Source organism: Scyliorhinus torazame, chromosome 15 (genome assembly GCF_047496885.1).
Source record: "Scyliorhinus torazame isolate Kashiwa2021f chromosome 15, sScyTor2.1, whole genome shotgun sequence".
In the NCBI taxonomy this organism is placed as follows: domain Eukaryota; kingdom Metazoa; phylum Chordata; class Chondrichthyes; order Carcharhiniformes; family Scyliorhinidae; genus Scyliorhinus; species Scyliorhinus torazame.
The window spans coordinates 152556436-152573663 of NC_092721.1; the positions used below are offsets into that span (position 1 = coordinate 152556436).

A 17228-nucleotide genomic window follows, 5' to 3' on the forward strand; every position below is an offset into this window, starting at 1 on the left:
TAAGATTCAAATCAAAACACATTTATTATACACAGTAAATCACTACTCATGCATAAACTCTACTTTCTAGGCTATACCTATCACTAAAAGGCCGATACTTAGCTTCGGACTGGCCCACCAGGTCAGGGTAACAAATGGCCTTTCGTTCAGGTCCTGAGTCTGCAGGATTCAAAAGCTGGTATGGACTGGTAGCTAGGAGCGCCTATCTCGTAGCGAGCGTTGACTTGAGACTTACTTGGTTGGCAGCAGCTGAGACAGGTCACTCTCACGGGTTGATTCAAGTTGCTGAGTGACCCTGCCAAAGAAGGACGATTTGAACTTGGGGGCTTTAGTTTATAGTCCCCAGGGGCTTCCCACCTTTCGGGGCGGACCCCGTACCTGGTTCCAAGTGATTGGACTGCGTCCCGATCACTTGGATCGATTTCTCCAATACTGGAGTTGTTCCCTGATCACTGGGCGGTCCCGAAGTGTCCGTTGGCCTTCCTTTGTCTTGGCTCCAGCTGGCGCCAAGGAGTCTGGCTTGGCTTTATTCACCTTAACGGTTGCCATTGTGCCTTGGAATCGCTCATTACTATGCAGATGACTGCTGCATTACTATGCAGATGGATGCTGGTTTCAGTGCTGTCTGGTTGTTTTGCAGGTTTCAATATACATGATTTCTGTATTTGCTAGTCTTTGCCTGTGTTGGCTGAATTTCCCTTCAGCCTTTGCGGTTCTCCATTTTAAGTCGGGTAGTGGCCAACCCAGGCGGCTACACTCCCTCCTTGTGATCCCCAACGCGAAGCGTGAAGGATCACATAACTGCATTGTCTTCATTCCCTGACCCAGCGAGCACTCTTCTATGGCCTCTACACTGACTATGCAAGAAAAGTTTTAACTAACAATTTCTAAGTGGCGCAATGTCAAAACAGGGACATGCATTACAAAATTAAAAAAACGGTACCTCTAACTGTCCTCAATAAACTACACTCACTCACACATTCAATCATTCTAACTTCCTAAACAATACAAAATAATAGCAGCATTTACATTTTTCCTGGCTTGGCAGTCAAGCACAGGGGTGTACAATATTTCCATTTCATTATTTACAGACGAACGCAAACGAATGTCCTTTATTACAGATCGACGGGTTCGGGGGTCTGGTGAAAACAGAAAATAGGGGATCTCATTCTGTATACCGGGGTGCTAGCGCGGTAGGCTCTCCTTCTCCATTTCCTCATGCGGATAGTCTGCACGATGCTGCAGAGTATCGCCAACACTAATAGGGATTCGACTACGTAGGAAAGGGAGTACCACGTTATGAGCTTATCACACCATGGTGGTGTGGTGTTGCCTGTTACTGGGCTATGGGTGCTATGGGGAAGTGAATCATTAACGGCTGGGGGGGGTTGGGGTCAGGGGGTTCGCGTTCGCGCGAAACCGGGTACACATTATGACGAAAAACTCGTATGCTGTCTTCATTGTCTTCTTCTTTCTCTTCTCTTCTCTTCCTTTCCGTTTCATCTCTTTTCCTGGAGCTTCTGGGGTTCTGTGGGATCAAGAGTAGTGTCTGTTACTATCTTGGTTAATATCTCGTCCGTTAGTATGTCTGTACTTTAGTGCCAATTCTCCCTTTACAATTTGTCACTATGTGTGACTCCCTCATTTTTATTTATTTTTTAAACCGAATATTCCGGACAAGACACACTAAAAAATACTGAAACAGTGCGAGCCGTCTTGCAGGCTGTGCGATTTACCATCCAAATGTTTGAGGATGTAAATAGCATAGGGATGGCAACCTAAGGGTCGCCTGAAAACAAAACAAAACTTTTTTGAACCAAAAGTGCCGAAATGAGGTGCGTATGGGCCGCGACGGGTAAGATTTGGATGAAATCCCCGGGTAGGACGGCGACCAATGCCGTGTGTGCTCTACCCGAGCGTAGCTGACCAGAGGGGGGTCCTCAGGCAGGGCGGAGACCAATGCCGTTTCTCCACTGCCTGAGCAACCGACAAGAACAGGCAAAAATGTAGTCATCGTGGGGGGTTGCCGTAAAGGTTCTTCCTTCGAACCAGAAGGGCAGTTATGAACGGGGGGTTGGCAAGCTCGCAGCGGTTTCTGCTGATGAGTGTGCTGGCAAGTTCTCATAGGTTTCTACAGACAAATAAGGCATGGGGCCGTGGAAAAAATTTCCGATCTTACGAACAACATTTAACACTAACAGTAACAAACAACATTAAACAACATGCTGCAGGTTCCATCAGAAAGGACACCGTTTTCTCCCAAGCGGTTCCTTGTTAAAACATCATCTGGCCACCTCAGTTATCGGTTGCGAACAGGGTCGCGAAGGGGTTCTCGCTTTGGGAGTCAGACTCAAAGTCATCATCTTCTCCCGGATGCCATACTCTGGAGTGTATAAGGGCTGATAGGGCTGCATGATGCGATTTGGGGTCCATCTCGTCGTTCCGGACGAGCCTGAACGAATTATCGCGGTGCCAAAAGGTGGTCTCTAGTTCTGTGGGGACGGAATCGTCATCGTAGGGTGTTTGTTGAGGAAAGTGATGAGGAAGGGATGACTCGAATCGTGGTCAGATTCGCTGGGTGTGGGTCCTGTTGCCTGGGGATAGTAGGGAGGCGTGCTGTGGCTATTGTCTGTGTCACAGTCGCTGCTGCCTGTGGGCGTTCTAGGGCGGAGTCTAGAGGTCGGGGGTGGAGTCGAGGGCGAGTCCGTGGATGAGGTGGCCGTGTTGGGGGAGGGTAGGGATACGTTGGGTGTGGGCAGGGTGTGGTCTGCTGCGTCGAGCATGACGTGGTGTGCGTGGTTGGACTGTGGGCCATATGCCTTAAGCTGGTTAATATGGAACCACGCAGTCTTTCCGTTGGGGTACTTAATTTTTTGACGGAGGGGCTTACTTTGTCCGCAATGGAGTACGGACCCGAATACTTTTGTGACAGGAATGTGCTGGGGTTGTAAATTGAGAGCATGACCTGCTGTCCTACCTCAAACTCAGTTGCATGCACAGTTTTGTCAAAACAGGCCTTGCTCTGTTTCTTTCGTGTGCCTAATCTTACTGCGGCTGCTAGCTGAGCCGTTTTTACATTCTCCACTAACTGTTTGACTGCGTTCTCGTGTGTGAGGGCCGTCACTTCGGGACTGGTCAAGTCCAATCCTAATAATAATTCTGTGCCTTCCATGGGGCGTCCGGTCATGAGAGTGTGTGGGGTGTAACCTGTGGAAGTTGAGACAGTATTTCTCAAAAACATCAGCGCGAAAGGGAGGACTGAATCCCAAGTGGTGTTGTTTTGTTGGACCATTTTTCTGAGGGTTGATTTTAGGGTCCGATTCATGCGCTCCACGATACCACTTGACTGGGGGTGGTATGCGATGTGGAATTTTTGGATAATGCCAAATATCGTGAGGACGTTCTTCATGACACGTTCCGTAAAATGGGAACCTTGGTCAGATTCAATGCTGCGGGGGAGTCCCCATCTCGTAAAGATGTGGTGGGTTAAGATCTTGGCTGTGGTCTTTGCCGTGTTCGTTCTGGATGGGAATGCCTCTACCCATTTCGTAAAAGTGTCTATGACGACTAATACGTATTTGTAACCATTCCTGCAAGGGGGCAATGGTCCTATAAAATCGATCTGGAGGTTAGTCCAGGGGCCATTAACGGGGCGGGTGTGACTAAGTTGAGCTTTCTTGGCGTATCTGTCCGGATTGTTCTGGGCACAGATAAGGCAATTCTCAACGTAGTGCGTTACGTCTTCCTTTAAACTGGGCCACCAACAGAGCTGCCGGAGGTGGGCTGTAGTGGGATCAATTCCCTGATGTCCATGACTGTCATGGAACAAACAAATGAGCTGATTCCTGTCCTGTTCAGGAACCACATAAAGGGTGTCTTTTAACACCACACCGTCATGTGTGGTCAGTGCATTTTTGAATCTATCATAGGGTGCTGGATAGTTTCCTTTCAAAATCTCCATGAGATTGCTGTCCTGCTTCTGGGCATGTACTAAATCCTCGATATTAGTCTGCGAGACCTGATCTGCATTCACTGGTGCGCTCTCGGGGGGTGTCCAAAAATATCCGTGCCTGGAACCTGCTTTTTCCAGTGCGTCGGCGTTTACATTTCCGGGGGGGAGGAACGGTGGTGACTACGAACTTTAACTATTCCAAAGGTCCTGTCCTGTGCATTCTCTAAAATGTGGCAGAGCAATGGGGCTGAAGGGAGGGGTTTTCCCTCTGCGGAAACAAATCCTCTTGCTTTCCACAGGGGTCGGAATTCCGTAAGGCTGTTGCAGACATAGAGGCTGTCCGAATATATGTCTGCTGGGCTGGGGAAGGAATCTGGGCGTTCCACTATGTATGCGATGGTCGCAAGTTCTGCAGCTTGCACGCCTAAGTGGCCTGGTAGTTTTATTGCTATTTCTTCTAGGGCGCGTCCCTGCGCATCCTCGACGTAAATGCCGCATCCTGTTATGCGCTTCCCTTCTAATATTGTGAAAGATCCATCCACATATGTTCTCATGGGTTCGCACGTGTCTGTGTGCTTGGGGCTCTGGGTTGGACTACCTATCTTTCTGGGGGGTGTTTTTGCAATAAAGGGGCCTGTGTTGTGGTGCGGTGAGATGATTTCACATTGGTGGGGGGTGCCTGGGTACTGTAGGTTATCTGCAAAGAAAGTGTGGGTCTTGGTCCTTTTAACAGTGATGTCCCGTCCCTGCAAAAGAAGGGTCTTGGTCCTTTTAACAGTGATGTCCCGTCCCTGCTCCACAACATCTGAGACTCTGGAGGCATAAGAACTAGGAGCAGGAGTAGGCCATCTGGCCCCTCGAGCCTGCTCCACCATTCAATGAGATCATGGCTGATCTTTTGTGGACACAGCTCCACTTTCCGGTCCGAACACCATAACCCTTAATCCCTTTATTCTTCAAAAAACTATCTATCTTTATCTTAAAAACATTTAATGAAGGAGCCTCTACTGCTTCACTGGGCAAGGACCTCCATAGATTCACAACCCTTTGGGTGAAGAAGTTCCTCCTAAACTCAGTCCTAAATCTACTTCCCCTTATTTTGAGGCTATGCCCCCTAGTTCTGCTTTCACCCGCCAGTGGAAACAACCTGCCCGCATCTATCCTATCTATTCCCTTCATAATCTTATATGTTTCTATAAGATCCCCCCTCATCCTTCTAAATTCCAATGAGTACAGTCCCAGTCTACTCAACCTCTCCTCGTAATCCAACCCCTTCAGCTCTGGGATTAACCTAGTGAATCTCCTCTGCACACCCTCCAGTGCCAGTACATCCTTTCTCAGGTAAGCAGACCAATACTGAACACAATACTCCAGGTGTGGCCTCACTAACACCTTATACAATTGCAGCAGAACCTCCCTAGTCTTAAACTCCATCCCTCTAGCAATGAAGGACAAAATTCCATTTGCCTTCTTAATCACCTGTTGCACCTGTAAACCAACTTTTTGCGACTCATGCACTAGCACACCCAGGTCTCTCTGCACAGCAGCATGTTTTAATATTTTATCATTTAAATAATAATCCCTTTTGCTGTTATTCCTACCAAAATGGATAACCTCACATTTGTCAACATTGTATTCCATCTGCCAGACCCTAGCCCTTTCTCTTAGCCTATCCAAATCCCTCTGCAGACTTCCAGTATCCTCTGCACTTTTTGCTTTACCACTTATCTTAGTGTCGTCTGCAAACTTGGACACATTGCCCTTGGTCCCCAACTCCAAATCATCTATGTAAATTGTGAACAGTTGTGGGCCCAACACTGATCCCTGAGGGACACCACTAGCTACTGATTGCCAACCAGAGAAACACCCATTAATCCCCACTCTTTGCTTTCTATTAATTAACCAATCCTCTATCCATGCTACTACTTTCCCCTTAATGCCATGCATCTTTATCTTATGCAACAACCTTTTGTGTGGCACCTTGTTAAAGGCTTTCTGAAAATCCAGATATACCACATCCATTGGCTCCCCGTTATCTACCGCACTGTTAATGTCCTCAAAAAATTCCACTAAATTAGTTAGGCACGACCTGCCCTTTATGAACCCATGCTGCGTCTGCCCAATGGGACAATTTCCATCCAGATGCTCGCTATTTCTTCCTTGATGATAGATTCCAGCATCTTCCCTACTACCGAAGTTAAGCTCACTGGCCTATAATTACCCACTTTCTGCCTACCTCTTTTTTTAAACAGTGGTGTCACGTTTGCTAATTTCCAATCCGCCGGGACCACCCCAGTCAAGTGAATTTTGGTAAATTATCACTAGTGCATTTGCAATTTCCCTAGCCATCTCTTTTAGCACTCTGGGATGCATTCCATCAGGTCCAGGAGACTTGTCTACCTTTAGCCCCATTAGCTTGCCCATCACTACCTCCTTGGTGATAACAATCCTCTCAAGGTCCTCACCTGTAAGCCACGGGCCTTAACTGTTCATGCCGTTCCTGGAGGAGCACGGCCGAAAGGGTGCGGTCTGTGCTTGCTACCTCTATCGCATAGGGGGAGAGCGGGTCTGGAACTTGTAGTGCGGGGGCTGCAATGAGTGCTCTTTTCAATAAGTCCACAGCATCCGTATGCTGCAGAAGCCATTCCTAGGGGGCTCCTTTCTTTAGGTCTGAGAGGGGTGCTGCCTTGCTGGCGAAACCGTCAATGTGGTTTCGGCAGTAGCCAACCAGTCCTAAAAACGACTGGAGGGCTGAAACATTCTGGGGAAGGGGCAATTTGGCAATCGAGTCAATCCTTTTATGCTCGCTCTCTCATTTACCATGTGTGATAATTGTACCCAAATATATCACTTTGTTTTCCAAAATCTGGGCCTTTTTGGGGTTAACTTTACAACCAATTTTCTGTAGGAGTTCGGCCAGAAGCTCAATGTGCTCTGCCTTGGGGTCTGTCTGAAGTAATAGGTCGTCCACATGCTGGACCAGACATTCGGGGCGAGAAAATTTTGACAAACCATTTGCCAACTGTCAGTGGAAAATGGAGGGGGAGTTGTGGAATCCTTGTGGACGGCATGTCCACGTGTACTGCTGATTTTTAAAAGTGAAGGCAAATTTGTATTGGCACGCTTTTGCCAATGGAATGGACCAGAATCCATTACTGACGTCCAAAACCATAAAGTATCGTGAGTTGAGTCCCTGTTTGAGCATGGTCTCGGGACTTGTGGCTACCGTGGGGGCTGCTGCAGGGGTGACTTTGTTGAGTTCCCGGTAATCGATGGTCAGTCGCCATGATCCATCGGGCTTTCTCACTGGCCAAATCGGGGCATTATTAGTAGAGGCTACTGATCTGAGTACGTCCTGCTCTAATCAGCTGTCGATAACTTTTGCGATTTCTCCCTCTGCCTCTTGGGGAAATCCATATTGCTTTTGGGATCTAGGGTCAGGTCCTATGATTTGTACTGAACCAGTCATCCGGCCACAGTCGTGTTTGTGGGTCGCGAATGCTGTCCTGTTCTTTTGTAAAACTGCCCTAACCTGCTTGTCCGTGCTAATCGTAGTCGGGTCAAACCAAAATTTGCCTACTGCGCTAATCTTGTTTGCATATTCTCCTATGGTGAGCGTTGCGGAGGCTCTTGCAGATTTTGCCATTCTCCAGACACATTGGTTGACTGGATCAAAGGATAGATTGTGGGAATTCATAAAATCTATGCCGAAAATGTGTTCTGCTGTGTGGGGTAGATCGATTAAAACTATGGGGTGCTTGGTGGTGATGTTGCCGATTTGAATGGGTACAGGGGCTGTGATGTGTCCCTGCTGTGAGTGGCCTGTAAAGCCACTGAGGGTGATGGTGGCTGTAGTGGGCCACGTGTCCTTTTGAAACATGGTGGAGGAATTTATTGTGGTGCGGCACCCCCCTGTGTCCCAGAGAAACGCGATGGGCTGTCCCCGTATTTTTGCTGCAACTACTGGTCGGCCGGACCTATCCCAAAGGGTGTCGCAGACCCAACTGGGGGAGCCCGAACACCGTCAGTCCGTTCCGTTCAGGTCTGTCTGATCTGAACGGGTTCTAACACTATGTCCTGATTTTATTTAGAGTGCCTGTCTGCTGGGCTCTCTGTTGCTTTTGTGGGGCATTGCATTCTCTTGCAAAGTGTCCCAACTGTCCACAGTTGTAACACTCCTGTGACTTTTGTGGGGAGCTGTTCCTGCCTTCATTTACCCATGCGGGGTTCTGGTGTGCCTTAACTGTGTGCATGTCTGCTTCTGCCTGCTGTTCTTCAGGATTTTTGTTCGTGGGTTTGTTTTGAACAGATTGCTCCCAGGTGCGGGACAATCTTTTTACAACTCATTTCTCATTATGAACCTCCTCTGAGGGATCATAATTGGCACAAGCTTTTTGTCCTTTTCTGTGGCATGGGAGATAAGGGTGTGGGTCCATTTGGCCATGTTGTCTGGGGACAAATGGGCGCGGTCTAAGTCTCCGAAAACAGCTGCGAAATGGATCCACAAGCGTCCAGCAAACGCTGTGGGGTGCTCGGTTTTCTTTTGCCTGCACTTATTGAGGCCTTCTACGGGGTCACCTCTGTTGTAGCTGATCGTGTCTAGGATCGTGATATGCATTTCTGCAAGGGTGCCTCCTCCTACATTCTGTGGGTCGGGAAGGGCTGCTACGACCGAAGGGTCTAAACTCAAAACTGTGAGCTTTACTTGCTCTCGCTCATCCAGGCCGTACATGGTAGCCTGCTGTTTTACTCTGGCAAAGAAGTGGTGGGGGTCTGAGGTGGGGAGGAACGGTGTGATTTTATCGCACGCGTCCCGTAATTGGGTCACTGTTAAGGAGGTGGTGTACAGAAATTCCGTGTCGTCCGATGTGGCTGTGCGGTGGGAGGTGACTGGGTTCATTGGAGCCTGAAATATCTGCTCTGTGGGGGATTGGGGCGCTTTTCTCTTCTGGGGCTTTCCTTGCGCACATGTTCCCTGAACATATCTATGCGTGGTCTCATTTAATTCTTCCCAATCCGGGCCGTCTTCTGCATCTAACTGGGATCCAAAGGTGCTCTGGAATCCATTCTGAACTGAAAGCAAAGACTGCAGTTCTGCAATCTGCTTCCGGCACTTAGCGTGATCTACTGAGCTCTGTCTGTGATCCGTGGTGGTAGAATGGAGTGCTCGTAATGCTGCTTTCAGGTCGCTACTCTGCCTTTGCAATGCCTCTACCTGTTTGTCTATTTCCTCTCTTACCAGGACTGCACGTTGCGTGTCCTGATAGGTCTTTTCGTACTGTGTCTGGAAGCTGCTTAGGTGCGCCAGACAAGACTGGTGTGCCCTCTTGGCATCATCCACCTCTCCGTCCTTTGCTGCTAACTTCCTTCTTAATTCTAGGTTCTCTTTCTCTATCTCGCCCACATCGACCTTACTCATTCGATGTGTCTCCTCTATCTCTTTACGGAGCGTCCGAACGACCTCCTCTGTGCCTCGCAATTGTGCCAAACAGGACACGATTGCCATCGGCTTTCCCCAAGCTCTTCTTATGAATCTCTGACAGGTTCTCCCACCAAGTATGTCCTATACTCCCGGATCCTGTTTCCTCATTGTCACAGAATTCGCTCCAAAGGGGCCATCCTTTTCCTTTGAGGTACTTTCTGATTTCCTCTTCCCAAACGGGACACTGTCCTACTCTACTGCTGGTCGCTGCGACCACAAATTCTTTGGGGTTCATGAGGCGTTGCATTGCCTGCATTGCCATCTTTCCTCTCTGAATACTTCTCTTAAAATTTGGAACGAGGGGTATTAAGGCGGTGCTGTAATTATGGGTACAGCTTTTGCTATTTTCCGGAATACAAACCCCCGACAGTCTTTCGCAACAAAAATCTATCAGTTTACCTTATCGCCCTATTAGTTACGCATGCATTAACACACTTCCGAATTAAGAGGATTGATCAGAACTGCTTGAACACTTGAGGTTTTTCTGTTCCCAATTGGATTTATAATTCAAATTTTGGGTTCTCCCGGAGTGGTTAAGCCACTTCTAAGTCGGGTCCTGTCAGGATGTCACCAGTAATATGTTGCTAACTTTTGGTTGGCTCTTAATTCGTAATTTGCTCTGTTTGTTTAATCTTTGCTCTAGAGTCGCCAGGTATCTTTATACCACCAGGTTCAAGTTCAAGTAATGATCAATAACTCAACACACCAATTAGTAAGATTCAAATCAAAACACATTTATTATACACAGTAAATCACTACTCATGCATAAACTCTACTTTCTAGGCTATACCTATCACTAAAAGGCCGATACTTAGCTTCGGACTGGCCCACCAGGTCAGGGGAACAAATGGCCTTTCGTACAGGTCCTGAGTCTGCAGGATTCAAAAGCTGGTATGGATTGGTAGCTAGGGCGCCTATCTTGTAGCGAGCGTTGACTTGAGACTTAACTGTTGCCATTGTGCCTTGGAATCGCTCATTACTATGCAGATGGCTGCTACATTACTATGCAGATGGCTGCTGGTTTCAGTGCTGTCTGGTTGTTTTGCAGGTTTCAATATACATGATTTCTGTATTTGCTAGTCTTTGCCTGTGTTGGCTGAATTTCCCTTCAGCTTTTGCGGTTCTCCATTTTAAGTCGGGAAGTGGCCAACCCAGGTGTCTACACTAGGTGCCTAAATCCAAGGATAATATTAGATCCAAAGAGGAGTCATATAAAATTGCTAGAAAAAGTAGCAAGCCTGAGGTTTGGGAGAAGTTCAGCAAAAGAGGACAAAGAGATTGACTAATAGGAGAAAAATAGAGTATGACAGTAAGCTTTCATGTAACATAAAATCATATTGCAAAAGCTTCTATACATATGTAAAAAGATTAGTGAAGACAAACATAGGTCACTTAAAGTCCAAAACAGAAGAATTTACAATAGAGAACAAGGAAACGGCAGAACAATTAAGCAATTACTTTTTAGTTTTGTCTTCACATAGGAAGACACAAATAACTTTTCAGAAATTCTAGGGTACCAAAGGTCTAGTGAGAAGAAGGAATTGAAGGAAACAGGTATTACTAAAAAAATAGTGCTGGAGAAATTAGTGGGACTGAAAGCCGAAAAATCCCCAGTGCCCGATAATCTACATCCCAGGGTACTAAGGTGGTGGTCATGGAAATACTGGACGCATTGGTCATCATCTTCCAAAATTCTGTAACAGTCCCAGCAGATTGGAGGGTACAAATGTAGTCCTTCTATTTAAAAAAGGGAGAAAATAGAGAATTACAGACTGGTTAGCCTCATGCTGGTGTTTATTATAAAAGACATGATAACAGGACATTTAGAAAATATTAATAGGATTAGCCAAAGTCAACATTGATTTATGAAAGGGAAATCATTTGACAAACCTACTGGAGTTTTTTGAGGAGGTAACTAGTACAATAAATAAGGGTGAACAAGCTGATGTGGTTTATTTGAATTTTAGAAAGCTTTTGATAAAGCCCAACATCAAAGGTTAATGTGCAAAATTAAAGCAAATGGGATTGGGGGTAATATATTGACATGGATTGAGAATTCATTAGCTGACAGGAAACAAGAGAGTCGGAATAAATGGATCTTTTTCAAAGTGGCAGGCAGTGACAAGTGGAGTCCTGCAGGGATCACTGCTGCACCCCAGCTATTCACAATATACATCAATGATTTTGTAAGGGAACTAAATGTAATATTTCCAGGTTTGCTGACATGTAGCTTGGTGGAAATGTGGGTGGTGGGGAGAATGTAAAAAAGAGGCTTCAAGGTGATTTAGACAAGTTGAGTGAGTGGGCAAATACACAACAGATGCAGTATAACGTGGATAATGTGAAGTTATCCACTTCTGATGGATAAACAGAATGACAAGAGTATTATTTAAAAGGTGATAGATTGAGAAATGTTGACATACAAAGCGACCTGGGTGTCTAATACACCAATCACTGAAAGTAAGCATGTAGGGGCTAAAAGCAGTTAGGAAGGCAAATAGAATGTTAGCTTTCATTTGCAAGAGGACTTGAATACAGGAGCAAGGATATATTACTGCAGCTGTACAGGGCCTTGGTGAGACTACACCTTAAGTACTGTGTGTAGATTTGGTCTTCTTATCTAAGAAAGGGATATACTTGCCATAGAGTGCAGCGAATGCTCACCAGACTGATTCCTGGGATGACAGGATTTTTGTATGAGGATTGGATCGACTGGGCCTGTATTCACTGGAATTCAGAAGAATGAGGAGATCTCATTGGAACATATAACATTCTGGACAGACTAGATGCAGGGATGTTGTTTCCTCTTGCTGGGGGGGTCTAGAACAAGGGGTCACAGTCTCAGGATATGGGGTAGGCCATTTAGAACTGAGATGAGGAGAAACTTCTTCACTGGAAAGGTGGTGAACTTGTGGAATTCTCTACCACAGAAGGATGTCGAGGCCAAGTCAATGAATATAGTTAAGAAGGAAATAGATAATTTTTAGACTCTAAAGGCATCATGGAGTATGGGGAAAGACTGGGAGTATGGCGTTGAGATGGAGGATCAGCCAATGATCATGTTGAATGGTGGCGCAGGCTCAAAGGGCTGAATGGCCAACTCTTGCTTCTATTTTCAATATTTCTACAATATACATGACCCAACTTAGTTCTGAGCTCAATTAGACTGGGCAACTGAAATCACACCATTGTGAATAGAAATTGAGTGTGAGAGCTTTCTATGTCATCATCTGTCTTCTCATTGGTTCATCTTGAAGAAAATTAACCAGTTTATATAACAAATTTCCTTAGAATTTTAAGCTTCATTTGAGTAACTTATTATAAAAATGTTAAATAATAGGATCCACATTTGACAATTACCTTCCAGAGGTTATGTGGGGTTACTGGGGAGGGGGAATAATTTGACTTTTCCTTCCCGGAAAGGTATTTGATTTAATTTAAGTTTTTACTCCATTCTTATGGTTACAAAGCCAATGAGCAGAATGGACAAGGGAAGCTCTTAATCCATCTCATTTCTTGCTCCAAAAAACAATTCAAATTCAAACTGAATCCAACGCATAATTTCCACAAGGGAGACATTCAAGATCCGAGCTGACCAGAAGAGACATCGCACCTCATTTTGGGCTTGATCTTAGCCAAAAGACCGAGATACGCATGCTGCAAGTTTGGGGCAGTTTATTAACGGGGCCGTTCCTCTTCTCCGGGTTTGATGAGCGGGAAGCAGCCGCCGGAAGTGGCGCGCGCCCGGGGGGGATCACCTGGTCGGAAGTTGTCGCTGAGCGGAGACGGAGGGTGAAAATCGGGCATTGGAGATGGTGAGAAGCGGAGTTGCTGAGGGCTACTGGGGCCTGGGCGAGCTAGCCGGGCCGACCGGCATGCGCCTGGTGGACGGCGGGGGGCCGGTTCCGGAGCGGGCGGGTTTCAATTTTGATTAGTCACCGGCTGAGGGCTCCCGGGCGGGCCGGCTGAGGGCTCCCGGGCGGGCCGGCTGAGGGCTCCCGGGCGGGCCGGCTGAGGGCTCCCGGGCGGGCCGGCTGAGGGCTCCCGGGCGGGCCGGCTGAGGGCTCCCGGGCGGGCCGGCTGAGGGCTCCCGGGCGGGCCGGCTGAGGGCTCCCGGGCGGGCCGGCTGAGGGCTCCCGGCGCCGCTTTCTCAAGCGGCTGACGCCGTGCGAGGGGCAGCGGGCCGTCTCCGAGACTAATTCCCATCCAACGGCCTCATTTACTTGACGATTCCTTCTGGAGTCGAGAGGCCGCCACCGAAAGCGAAACTTCTCATCAGTGGGTTGCTGCACGGCGTTTTTATAAAGCAGCACATTGAAGTGAGGGAGGAGCACCTCGGAATTGTTTGCTCGGGCTAGCGGTTTCAGTCCCGCTTTGCTTCAACGGGATTTCTGAAAACCAGCCCGGCACGTTTTCTTTTTCACCCAGTCACGGCCCTTTTGAGACTACTGCTCTTGTTGAAGAAAAAACTTTTTATCCAACCCCTTTCAGAACCTCGGGGAAATCCATGCAGCTTTATAGCCTGTCACTTTATTTTACAATAATCTTTATTGTCACAAGTAGGCTTACATTAACACTGCAATAAAGTTACTGTGAAATGCCCCTAGTCGCCACATTTTGGCGCCTGTTTGGGTACACGGAGGGAGAATTCAGAATATCCAAATTACCTAGCAGCATGTCTTTCGAGCCCATGTGAAATGATGCCCATAGACTTACTGGTGGAATTTCTTTACTGACAATATGATGGCCAGTTCTTCCTTCTCAATTTATGCACAGTGGTGCTCTGTGCCAGCCAGGGTTCTGGAAATGTAAGCTATTGGCCGTTCTGTCCAAACTGAAAATCCACTAGTCGCCACACCCCGGCACCTGTTCGAATACACAGAGGGAGAATTCAGAATGTCCAAATTACCTAACAGCACGTTTTTTGGGACTTGGAGGAAATCTGAGCACCCAGAGGAAACCCACGCAGGCACAGGGAGAACGTGCTGATTCCACACAGACAGTGACCCAAGTTGGGAATTGAACCTGCGACCCTGGCGTGTGAAGCAACAGTGCTAACCATTGTTACTGTGCCGCCAGTCACTTTTGTAATATAGGAAACTGTGCACAAAGCCATGAGGCGTTGGCAAACACAATAATTATTTTTGTAGTGATGTTGTTTGAGAAATAAATGTTGGTTAGAACTGTCCTTCAATTAAAAAAAGTTTCAACTGAGACAATCCCTCCACTGCCGAACAGTGGCAAGCAAGCATGTGTACCATCTACAAGATGCACTGCAAGAACTCGCCAAAGTTCCTTAGGCAGCACCTTTCAACCCTGCAACCACAACCATCTAGAAGGACGAGCAGCAGATATCTGGGAAACCCACCACCAGGCGGTTGCCCTCCAAGTCATTCGCCACCCCGATTACTAAATATATTGTCGTTCCTTCACTCGCTAGATCAAAACCCTGAAACTCCCTCCCTAACAGCATTGTGGGTGTACCTACACCTCGAGGATTGTAGTTGTTCAAGAAGGCAACTCACCTCTGCCTTCTGAAGGGCAGCGAGGGATGGGCACTAAATGCTGGCCTAACCAGCAATGTCTGCATCGCGTAAATTAATTTTTTTACAAATGGAACCTTTGTTTAATGTCTCTTCCAAAAGATGGCACTTTTTATTCATTCATGAGCAATGGGTATCGTTGGTATGGCAGCATTTATTGCCCATCCTTAATTGCCCATGACAGTTCTACACTACATCTAGATCTTTTGGACTTGTATTGTCTGATTCAGGGTGAGCTTGCTACACCTATCTGATATATTTTATGATGCTACAGTACTTGCAATATGACATGGAATATCTGATGAACAACATGACTGACATTCTCTATTGAGATTTCAATTCTATATTGTTGGGGGTACTATTCTGTGAATTGTGATACCAAAAGTTTAGGGATATGGGTATCATTTATATGTTCATGTGACATCATCTGTAGTGACCTTTATAATAAAGTCACATGCATATTTTAAAAGGCCTCCTTTCAAGGTAAAATATGCAAGTTTGAGTTGAAAAGTGTATTTGAATTGTCAGTTTAATATCAACTTGGTCAAGAATCTTTTACAATCGAGTGCATATGTCATTGGGTATCCCTGAGAGTTGGAACATTAATAAATGGAGCATGGTTTGTATTGTGCCAAGAGCAGTTACTGCTGGCTGCTCTAAGTACATTAAGTACCATGTCCATTTATTTACCCCAAGATTAGCACATTGGCAACAAATCTCCTCTACTATAAATGGAATGCTCTACAGAAAGACTAAACAGTTGCATAGCATTTCACTGTTGTAAGCTATATAATATTTGCAAATGAAGCCCACTTTTTAGGCATTTGTAATATTGTTGTTACAGTATACCAGAGGACTTAAATCCCAGCTGAAGGACAGTGTTCCTGTTGGTGAACTTGCTCCTCATGCAGGACCCTATGGTGTGCATGATACTTTGCGTCGAGGGTAAGTATTGTATAGCTTGTATGGATATTGATTGCTGAAATTATTGTTGAATAATACTAAAATTACTCAGAATTGTGGTATGACATAGTTAAGTATTTCAAAACCAATAACTTGGTGGGAAGTTCTGTTAAATACCTAGAACAGCTTGTTTGTCTAAGCATTTTTTCCTCCAAGTTGACAACATTACTGACTGGTTTGTCTTCCTGTTCTCCACTCTTTGCCAATGTATATTGTGTGATCTGTGAGAATCTAGGGACAGAGTTATTCTGTGGGATGATCATGGAGTTCAGCCATTACTGTTATTGACTTTTGCAATTCATGCAAAAGGACAATCAGATCCCTCTGCACCTCAATGCTGTGCAATCTCTCACCATATGGATAATGTTTCTCTATTATTCTTCCTGCCAAAATTGATAATTTCACATTTTTCCACAATATGTCCCAGTGGCCAGATCTTTGTCCACTTACTGAGCCTATCTATATCTTTTTGTAGCCTCCTTATGTCATCTAGACCACGAGCCAGTGTAGGCCAGTGAGAACAGGGTACTTGCTGTGAGTTGAGACACAGGCAGCAGAGTTTTGGACTCAAGTTTACCGACGATAGAATGGGAGACCAGCCTTGAGTAAGTTGCAGTAGTTAAGACTAGAGGTAACAAAATGCATGAATCAGGGTTTCAACAGCAGATTAACTTGGGCAGGCAAAGTCAAGTGATATTACAGAGGTGGAAATAGGTGGTCTCAGTGATATCCCAAATATGGAATTGGAAAGTTATTCTCGGTCAAGCATGATCCGAGGTTGAGTACAGACTGGGTGAGTCTCAGTTTGTTGCCAAGGAGAGGGATGGCATTGGTAGCTAGGAAACAGCCTGGAGTGCTCAGTCTTCCTACTATTTATTTGGACAAAATTCCTGTCACGTAAATGGCCGATCATGGGTTCAATTCTTGGGAAAGCCTTTATTTAATTTAGAGCCAGCCAGCAGGTTACAACAGCCCCTGGAATGACAAAAATAGTACAGAGCAGCCCACCTTGCCAGGCATAACCCCACTGACCATTCTACTTAAGCACACACTTTTATCTATGGCTGTAGTAGTCTGAGAAAGCCTGTTCTCTGCTCTTTGAAGCTGAGGGGGTGCAGAGCCTGTCCATACGTGGATGGTAGACCAATTGGGAATACCACCGGCTTACTGACTGACTCAGTGGTGTAATGGATAACATGTGTAACTACGCATCAGAAGATTGTACATTTGACTCTGTTTGATAATTTAGCAATAACGAAGGAGTCAGAGAACTGGTAGTGAGCTGGGT

At 46.2% G+C, this 17228-nt stretch overlaps 2 protein-coding genes across 5 annotated transcripts in view; one reads left to right on the plus strand and one right to left on the minus strand.

Moving 5' to 3' along the window:
• LOC140391908 (protein NYNRIN-like) lies at positions 1-13181 on the minus strand. Of its 4 annotated transcripts, none has more exons than XM_072476950.1 (2): positions 13048-13181; positions 1-11171 (listed from the first exon to the last, which is right to left on the minus strand). In XM_072476950.1, the coding sequence occupies exon 2, from the start codon at positions 9456-9458 to the stop codon at positions 8289-8291; it is 1170 nt and encodes a 389-aa protein (XP_072333051.1). In that variant the 5' UTR covers positions 9459-11171; positions 13048-13181; the 3' UTR covers positions 1-8288. The 4 variants fall into 4 exon arrangements, with proteins under 4 accessions (XP_072333051.1, XP_072333048.1, XP_072333049.1 ...); XM_072476947.1 differs by having other exon boundaries at positions 13048-13178; XM_072476948.1 differs by having other exon boundaries at positions 12795-13133.
• pomp (proteasome maturation protein) overlaps positions 13092-17228 on the plus strand; it is a 27625-nt gene continuing 23488 nt past the window's right edge. The window contains exons 1-2 of the mRNA XM_072476951.1: positions 13092-13249; positions 15822-15922. Coding sequence (XP_072333052.1) covers positions 13247-13249; positions 15822-15922 — 104 coding nt within the window. The 5' untranslated portion in view covers positions 13092-13246. The remainder of the gene's footprint in view (positions 13250-15821; positions 15923-17228) is intronic.

Coding starts and splice junctions, on each gene's coding strand:
- LOC140391908 (XM_072476947.1), bottom strand. CDS start 3,961: ATGGAGATTTTGAAAGGAAACTATCCAGCACCCTATGATAGATTCAAA.